Source organism: Hoplias malabaricus, chromosome 3, assembly GCF_029633855.1.
Source record: "Hoplias malabaricus isolate fHopMal1 chromosome 3, fHopMal1.hap1, whole genome shotgun sequence".
Taxonomy (NCBI): Eukaryota; Metazoa; Chordata; class Actinopteri; order Characiformes; family Erythrinidae; genus Hoplias; species Hoplias malabaricus.
This window is the reverse complement of record NC_089802.1, coordinates 3,447,596-3,457,595: the sequence shown is the minus strand read 5'-3', so window position 1 is coordinate 3,457,595 and position 10,000 is coordinate 3,447,596. Positions and strand designations below refer to the sequence as shown.

Below are 10,000 nucleotides of genomic sequence, written 5' to 3'. Positions count from 1 at the left end.
GAAGTGGTTGGGCATTCGGCTCCAGAGGACGGGCGTGAGGAACTGGATGTGAAGACGAGGAGGACACTGAGGGACAGGGTTCTTCTTCTCACTCTTAAACAGACCGGCAGAGAGCGGCATCACATTCTGGTACAAAGAGAAACACACACACACATTAAACAATTATTTTTTTAAAGTATCTATGTCCACAGGAAAACACATAACTATGACCCCAGTGTATTCTCTGAGTTTAATGTAGTTTCAGTGGATTATGGCCTTTACTTCAGAACGAGCAGAAAACAGCACGAGGAGCAGCTGAGGTCTCTGGAGTTAGCTGTAAATGTACAGTTCCACCTTAAATGGTGCAGCAATTACACTCTGGTGCCTGAGGCTACTGCAGCATTTAAGGTGGAACTGGAAGTGTGAACAGAACTCTGCAGAATGAGAATCTGATGGAGATGGAGAATGGGATTCACACTGTTCACTTTATTTCTCACCTTGATGCGTCCCAGTTCGAACTGGAAGACGTTGGGGCTGGTGGCCTGAGCAAACACCGCAGGGAAGAGTTTAGTACTGGGCTCCACCTAAACAAACACACACACACACACACTGCACTATTACATACACTCCTAAGGACTCTGGAGGTGTGAGTCCTTTTCTACATCCCACATTTTATATCTTTTATTAAAAAATGGTCCCTTCTAAAGGTGGCACAGTTCTGTATAAAACACACACACACGTGCACACACAAACACACACACACACTCATCTGTACCTGGTAGTAAGTGCCAAGCTCTTTTCCATTGGTGGTGAAGGTCAGCAGACCGCTGGATGTGTCCACCATGCAGCCGATCTCCAGACCGTTATTATTCCGGCTCTGACCCGGGTTATTACTCTCTCCTGCCCACACCATGTAGCAGTTACTGCGCTTTATACTGAAACACACACACACACACACAGCAAGTTACAGCCCCAGAGCGCAGCAGATGTTAGAAAACAAACACACCAACCCTCAGTGAGGGGCATGGTCCACTTGGAGATGAAACAGGTTAAAGAACTGTAAAATCAATTCTAAACTCCACCCTAAAAGTCCAGTGCTGTCGTGGTGGTAACGCAGTGAGAGTGTAACTTGGTACACACCCATGAGTCACACACGACCTGACGCTACGCCACTGAGACCTGACCGAACACTTCTGGACGCTGCTGTTTGTTTGACTGACCTCTCGTGGACCTTCCCCTTCTCGTCTCCGAGCGTGACCGTGACGGTCCGGACCTTCTCCAGCTGAAACACAGAGTCGTGCTGGTGGAAGTCTGAGGTCACCCAGCCCACCCAGACACTGGACGGCTCCTGACCCGGGAAAATCCTCACGGAGTAGTAGTACTGACCCACAAACAACACACACACACACACACACACACACACACACACACACACACACAGTCATAGTCAAAATTAGGGTCCCTTTGGTCAGATTATAGTTTCACATCTCTCCTCTCAGACAAGTGAGGCTCCGCCTTTAACTGGCCTCAACACGCTTGGAGGAGGACACTAACTGTTAATCTTATTATGACAGATAAGAGAGACTGGTGTTGGGGAATATTACATCAAGTAAAATGTGAAAGTGAGGGAGATATAAGACCTTCCAACCCTTCCAGAGAGAAAGAGAGAGATAGAGAGAAAGATAGATAGAGAGAGAGAGAGAGAGAGAGAGAGAGAGAGAGAGAGAGAGTGAGAGAGAGAGAGAGAGTAGTGTGAGCAGCAGTGTGATGGTCTGGTGTCTAACCGTGGACGTCTGCATGAGGTATTCATAGTCGTCTCTCTCATCGGCCAGAACCTCCTCTGAGAGACGAGCTGAAGAGTTACTGGAGCTGAACTCGGGTTTGGATCTCTTCAACAGGAACCTGTAGAACACACACACACACACACACACACAGCTCAGACTTAGACACATAGAACAAGGACATAGGCCATGAAAAAACTCTGCGGTGGGTCCAAACATTTCTAATATCCCTCCAGATACACTCACTGTACTCAAACCTGACACCTGAGTGAGTGTGTGAATGACCGGGTGAGTGTATGAGTGACTGAGTGAGTGTGTGAATGACCGGGTGAGTGTATGAGTGACTGAGTGAGTGTGTGAATGACCGGGTGAGTGTGTGAGTGACTGGGTGAGTGTGTGAGTGACTGTGTGTGTGTGTGTGTGTGTGAGTGACTGGGTGAGTGTGTGAATGACTGAGTGAGTGTGTGAATGATCGAGAGAGTGTGTGAATGACTGGGTGTGTGTGTTTGTGTAAGTGGCTGGGTGAGTGTGTGAATGACTGGGTGAGTGTATGAGTGACTGAGTGAGTGTGTGAATGACTGGGTGAGTGTATGAGTGACAGAGTGAGTGTGTGAATGACCGGGTGAGTGTGTGAGTGACAGAGTGAGTGTGTGAATGACCGGGTGAGTGTATGAGTGACTGAGTGAGTGTGTGAATGACCGGGTGAGTGTGTGAGTGACTGAGTGTGTGAGTGGCTGGGTGAGTGTGTGAGTGACTGGGTGAGTGTATGAGTGACTGGGTGAGTGTGTGAGTGACTGTGTGTGTGTGTGTGAGTGATTGGGTGAGTGTGTGAATGACTGGGTGAGTGTGTGAATGACTGCGTGAGTGTGTGAGTGACTGGGTGTGTGTGTGTGAGTGTGTGAGTGACTGAGTGAGTGTGTGAATGACCGGGTGAGTGTGTGAGTGACTGAGTGAGTGTGTGAATAACCGGGTGAGTGTGTGAGTGACTGAGTGTGTGAGTGGCTGGGTGAGTGTGTGAGTGACTGGGTGAGTGTATGAGTGACTGGCTGAGTGTGTGAGTGACTGTGTGTGTGTGTGAGTGATTGGGTGAGTGTGTGAATGACTGGGTGAGTGTGTGAATGACTGGGTGAGTGTGTGAGTGATCGGTAGAGTGTATGAGTGACTGGGTGAGTGTGTGAGTGACTGGGTGTGTGTGTGTGTGTGTGAGTGTGTGAGTGACTGAGTGTGTAAGTGACTGGGTGAGTGTATGAGTGACTGGGTGAGTGTGTGAGTGACTGGGTGAGTGTGTGAGTGACTGTGTGTGTGTGTGTGTGTGAGTGATTGGGTGAGTGTGTGTGTGAGTGATTGGGTGAGTGTGTGAATGACTGGGTGAGTGTGTGAATGACTGGGTGAGTGTGTGAGTGATCGGGAGAGTGTATGAGTGACTGGGTGAGTGTGCGAGTGACTGGGTGAGTGTGCGAGTGACTGGATGGGTGTGTGTTCCTGCCTTGCGGCAAATGATTCCAGGTGTGTTCCAGACCCACCATAACCCTGATTGGGTTGAAGCAGTGACAAAAGTGAATGAATGAATGCATGGATGCTATCACTGATGCACCAGGTAGAAAAACCCACCTCTGTTTGAGTTTGGAGGGCTTCTCCTGGTTGTAGTCCTTGTGGTTGTTGAATTCATCCTTGTCTTTGTCCGGTCCATTGGAGCCCATGTGTCCATGAGCGCTCTTCATCAGAACCTCGAAGTCCGACACCGTCTCAAAGTCCTCCAGGTCTTTTTTCGGGGAGAAAAAGCTGCCGTTGGATGGTAGAGTGCCCCCTGCTGACTTAGCGAAGCCCTCTGCGCACTCGATGGGCATGCTGAGGCGGTAGAAGACCATGTCTGTGTTACTGTTCTGAGACCCAAATGACCTCTGAGTAACCTTTAGACACGGAGAGCTCTCCACTGTGCCGTCGATCCGCGTCACCTTCAGGAGACACAACAACATTCAACAACATTCACAACAATATCATTTACAGCATCATTCACAACAACAACATCATTCACAACAATAACATTTACAGCATTATTCACAACAACATTCAAAACAATATCATTCACAACAACAATATTCACAACAACAACATTTACCACATAATTCACAACAACAACATTCACAACAATATCATTCACAACAATAACATTTACAGCATTATTCACAACAACATTCAAAACAATATCATTCACAACAACAACATTCACAACAATATCATTCACAACAATAACATTCACAACAATATCATTCACAACAATATCATTCACAACAATAACATTCACAACAATATCATTCACAACAATAACATTTACAGCATTATTCACAATATCATTCACAACAATAACATTCACAACAATAACATTCACAACAATATCATTCACAACAATAACATTCACAACAATATCATTCCCAACAATATCATTCACAACAATAACATTCACAACAATATCATTCACAACAATAACATTCACAACAATATCATTCACAACAATAAAATTCACAACAATAACATTTACAGCATTATTCACAATATCATTCACAACAATAACATTCACAACAATAACATTCACAACAATATCATTCACAACAATAACATTCACAACAATATCATTCACAACAATATCATTCACAACAATAACATTCACAACAATAACATTTACAGCATTATTCACAATATCATTCACAACAATAACATTCACAACAATATCATTCACAACAATAACATTTACAGCATTATTCACAACAACATTCACAACAATATCATTCACAACAATATCATTCACAACAATATCATTCACAACAATAACATTCACAACAATATCATTCACAACAATAATATTTACAACAATAACCCTGTTTGCTTATGATTCCCGTGTGATGGTGTCCTGCAGGTGCAGGGGTGAACTGTGGCTGTGTGTGTGTGTGTGTGTGTGTGTGTACACACCTCTATATGCTCGTGTCCCGCTGGTACGGGGGTGAACTGGGGGAGTCTCTTGCTGAACCACATGGTGATGTCTCGGTTCATGTTGACGGCAAAGGGCTCGTACCCCTCCTGCAGGCCACAGATGGTGAAGTACTTCAGAGTGCTCACATCCTTTCCAAAGTTCATCCGGCCCACCTGACTGACCCCCAGACTACACACCGGGATGAAACCTGCCTCAGAGGAGGAGGACACAACACCACAACACAACCCAGTAAAAATATTTTACAACCCACTTAACAACACCACACATCACAGGTGAACGCGATGCATTTGTTTCTGAAACCTCTGCACACATAGATTAAGACGCTCTGAACCTGCTGCACATGAGCCTTAGATCACCCTGCTCAGTTCCCCGGCTTTGGGCTGGTGAGCAGTGGAACTGTGTTCACTGGAGTGATGGAGCTCCATCCTTTTCCTGTCGGATGAGTTGAAGTGGATTGTATGGCACTGCTCTATATCTCACTAATGTTCGTTTAGCCTCCATCAAATCCTCACTGAAATGTTCCAGACCTTCCCAGAAGCCGTTACTGCAGCAAAGATGAATAAACACCTGATAAAATTAGCCACATACAGTATTGATTTATACTTTACACTGAGAATCCCCAGTGGTCAGGTGTTTTTTGAGCTGGAAAAAGCTCAGGTGTTTGTACACAGCCCTGGTTCTGTGAATGGGGAATTAATTTCAATTCATTCAGTGTGGCGACCCCTGTGGCGATATGACTTCCTGTGGGAATTCAAACAGTGAATAAACACTTACAGAGAATTTACACTTCAAACACCACCAAGATACAGTCGCTTCTTACTCACACACACCGCTCCACATTAAAAGATTCAGTCGCTTCTTTCTCACACACACCGCTCCACCTTAAAAAATACAATCGCTTCTTACTCATCACACACACCGCTCCACCTTAAAAAATACAATCGCTTCTTACTCACACACACCGCTCCACATTAAAAGATAGTCGCTTCTGACTCATACACACCGCTCCACCTTAAAAAATACAATCGCTTCTTACTCACACACACCGCTCCACATTAAAAGATACAGTCGCTTCTTACTCACACACACCACTCCACCTTAAAAGATACAGTCGCTTCTTACTCGCACACACCGCTCCACCTTAAAAAATACAATCGCTTCTTACTCACACACACCACTCCACCTTAAAAGATAGTCGCTTCTGACTCATACACACCGCTCCACCTTAAAAAATACAATCGCTTCTTACTCACACACACCGCTCCACATTAAAAGATACAGTCGCTTCTTACTCACACACACCACTCCACCTTAAAAGATACAGTCGCTTCTTACTCGCACACACCGCTCCACCTTAAAAAATACAATCGCTTCTTACTCACACACACCACTCCACCTTAAAAGATAGTCGCTTCTGACTCATACACACCGCTCCACCTTAAAAAATACAATCGCTTCTTACTCACACACACCGCTCCACATTAAAAGATTCAGTCGCTTCTTACTCACACACACCGCTCCACATTAAAAGATACAGTCGCTTCTTACTCACACACACCGCTCCACCTTAAAAGATACAGTCGCTTCTTACTCACACACACCGCTCCACATTAAAAGATACAGTCGCTTCTTACTCACACACACCGCTCCACATTAAAAGATTCAGTCGCTTCTTACTCACACACACCGCTCCACATTAAAAGATACTGTCGCTTCTTACTCACACACACCGCTCCACATTAAAAGATACAGTCGCTTCTTACTCACACACACCACTCCACCTTAAAAAATACAGTCGCTTCTTACTCGCACACACCGCTCCACCTTAAAAAAATACAATCGCTTCTTACTCACACACACCACTCCACCTTAAAAGATAGTCGCTTCTGACTCATACACACCGCTCCACCTTAAAAAATACAATCGCTTCTTACTCACACACACCGCTCCACATTAAAAGATTCAGTCGCTTCTTACTCACACACACCGCTCCACATTAAAAGATACAGTCGCTTCTTACTCACACACACCGCTCCACCTTAAAAGATACAGTCGCTTCTTACTCACACACACCGCTCCACATTAAAAGATTCAGTCGCTTCTGACTCATACACACCGCTCCACCTTAAAAAATACAATCGCTTCTTACTCACACACACCACTCCACCTTAAAAGATAGTCGCTTCTGACTCATACACACCGCTCCACCTTAAAAAATACAATCGCTTCTTACTCACACACACCGCTCCACATTAAAAGATTCAGTCGCTTCTTACTCACACACACCGCTCCACATTAAAAGATACAGTCGCTTCTTACTCACACACACCGCTCCACCTTAAAAGATACAGTCGCTTCTTATTCACACACACCGCTCCACCTTAAAAGATAAAGTCGCTTCTTATTCACACACACCGCTCCACCTTAAAAGATACAGTCGCTTCTTATTCACACACACCGCTCCACCTTAAAAGATACAGTCGCTTCTTACTCATACAAACCGCTCCACATTAAAAGATACAGTCGCTTCTTATTCACACACACCGCTCCACCTTAAAAGATACAGTCGCTTCTTATTCACACACACCGCTCCACATTAAAAGATACAGTCGCTTCTTACTCACACACACCGCTCCACCTTAAAAGATACAGTCGCTTCTTATTCACACACACCGCTCCACCTTAAAAGATACAGTCGCTTCTTATTCACACACACCGCTCCACCTTAAAAGATACAGTCGCTTCTTATTCACACACACCGCTCCACCTTAAAAGATACAGTCGCTTCTTACTCATACAAACCGCTCCACATTAAAAGATACAGTCGCTTCTTATTCACACACACCGCTCCACCTTAAAAGATACAGTCGCTTCTTATTCACACACACCGCTCCACATTAAAAGATACAGTCGCTCTACTTAAAGATTCAGTCGCTCTGACTCATAATACATCTCCACCTTAAAATACAATCGCTTCTTACTCCACACACCGCTCCACATTAAAAGATACAGTGCTTCTCGCTTCTTACTCTCACCTACACAGTTAAGTCGCTTTTGTGTTTTGGTTGGGTGTAGGTTCAGTCGTGTTTACTGACACACCCGCTCCACCTTAAAAGATACAGTCGCTTCTTACTCACACACACCGCTCCACCTTAAAAGATACAGTCGCTTCTTACTCACACACACCGCTCCACACTAAAAGATACAGTCTCTTCTTACTCACACACACCGCTCCACCTTAAAAGATACAGTCTCTTCTTACTCACACACACCTCTCCACCTTAAAAGATACAGTCTCTTCTTACTCACACACACCTCTCCACCTTAAACCATGTGAAGCTTCAGAAGGAACACAACCAGGAGGTAGGGAGAGGGGGGTGTTTTTACTGTGAGAACAGTATTTCAACAGAATGTCGCCTTTAACAGAGCAGTAATGTTTTGGTGGCCATATGAGCTGTCTGACAATGACCACAAGATGGCGACAAAGACTTCTCTTTGAAAAAGGTATTAACAAAGTTCATATATTTCTTGAGGCTTTCTTAGACACAGTGAGAACAGTCTGCTGTCTCCGCTGTTGCAGTGTCCAGGACTTTGTGGATAATGGAGATGTCGCAGTGGGTGGGACAAATAAAATTGTGTGTGTGTGTGTGTGTGTATGTGTGTGTGTGTGTGAAAGAGTGTTTTCTTGTTTTGCTGCATCAGCTTAGCAGGTCTCAGCAGTGCTTAGCCAGACAATAAGCCTGCTCAGACAGAGTGCCATTCACTTTAATACAAGCCCCCAGACCCCCCCCCACCCACACACACTATAAACTGCTCTATTTCTTCATTTCATTGTCTTACAGTTAATATCTTTGGGCGAATCCAATGAAAAATGAAATATATAGCAATTCAGTGATGGATCTATATACAACAGGAGGCAAGGCACATTAAAGACCAGATTAAACCACTGCCAGGTAAAGTGTGTAACACTGATGATCTGTTACAGCGCCCCCTGTCGAGGTGTGAGGGGTATAATCAGGCAGTGAGTGAACGGTCAAAGTTGTTGTTGGCGCAGGAAAAACCCCATTACTCCAGAAAAACCAGAGGTGATGGTGAGAAGTGACATTTCCTGACCTTCCAGGACCTCGAAGTCTTTGAAGGCGAGCTCTGAGCCCGAGTCGTCCAGCAGCACTTCTCCGTTCAGAGTGAACATCATAGTGTGTTCGTTCATGTCCACCATGCAGCCCACCACGTCCCCCGCCAGCCAGGAGCGGCCGAAGTGCTCGTTCCCCTGGTGCCACCGCTGAGCCTGTAAGACACACACACACACACTGTCTGAGTTTGCGACGCCTTCATAAGGACATTCAATCATTGTCTGTAACCCTTATCCAGTTCAGGGCGGTGGTGGGTCCGGAACCGTCCCAAAATCACAGGACGCAAGGCCAGTCCTTCACGGGGCGACACACACTCACACATTCACTCACACACTCACACCTACGGACACTTTTGAGTCTACAATCCACCTACCAACGTGTGTTTTTGGAGCGTGGGAGGAAACCGGAGCACCCGGAGGAAACTGACAGAGACACAGAGAGAACACACCACACGCCTCACAGACAGTCACCCGGAGGAAACCCACGCAGACACAGGGAGAACACACCACACTCCTCACAGACAGTCACCCGGAGGAAACCCACACAGACACAGGGAGAACACACCACACTCCTCACAGACAGTCACCCGGAGGAAACCCACGCAGACACATGGAGAACACACCACATTCCTCACAGACAGTCACCCGGAGGAAACCCACGCAGACACAGGGAGAACACACCACACTCCTCACAGACAGTCACCCGGAGGAAACCCACGCAGACACAGGGAGAACACACCACACTCCTCACAGACAGTCACCCGGAGGAAACCCACGCAGACACAGGGAGAACACACCACACTCCTCACAGACAGTCACCCGGAGGAAACCCACGCAGACACAGGGAGAACACACCACACTCCTCACAGACAGTCACCCGGAGGAAACCCACACAGACACAGGGAGAACACACCACACTCCTCACAGACAGTCACCCGGAGGAAACCCACACAGACACAGGGAGAACACACCACACTCCTCACAGACAGTCACCCGGAGGAAACCCACGCAGACACAGAGAGAACACACCACACTCCTCACAGACAGTCACCCGGAGGAAACCCACGTAGACACAGAGAGAACACACCACACTCCTCACAGACAGTCACCCGGAGGAAA

General features: G+C 46.2%; 1 protein-coding gene across 1 annotated transcript in view; it reads right to left on the bottom strand.

The window, feature by feature from the left end:
- Positions 1 to 10,000, bottom strand: part of ryr2a (ryanodine receptor 2a (cardiac)) — a 112,837-nt gene that overhangs the window by 98,734 nt on the left and 4,103 nt on the right. The window contains exons 3-10 of the mRNA XM_066663301.1: positions 8,863 to 9,037; positions 4,728 to 4,936; positions 3,372 to 3,715; positions 1,764 to 1,881; positions 1,200 to 1,360; positions 755 to 914; positions 477 to 563; positions 1 to 126 (exon numbers count right to left, since the gene is read on the bottom strand). The exon at positions 1 to 126 is cut by the window's left edge and continues 101 nt beyond it. Coding sequence (XP_066519398.1) covers positions 1 to 126; positions 477 to 563; positions 755 to 914; positions 1,200 to 1,360; positions 1,764 to 1,881; positions 3,372 to 3,715; positions 4,728 to 4,936; positions 8,863 to 9,037 — 1,380 coding nt within the window. The remainder of the gene's footprint in view (positions 127 to 476; positions 564 to 754; positions 915 to 1,199; positions 1,361 to 1,763; positions 1,882 to 3,371; positions 3,716 to 4,727; positions 4,937 to 8,862; positions 9,038 to 10,000) is intronic.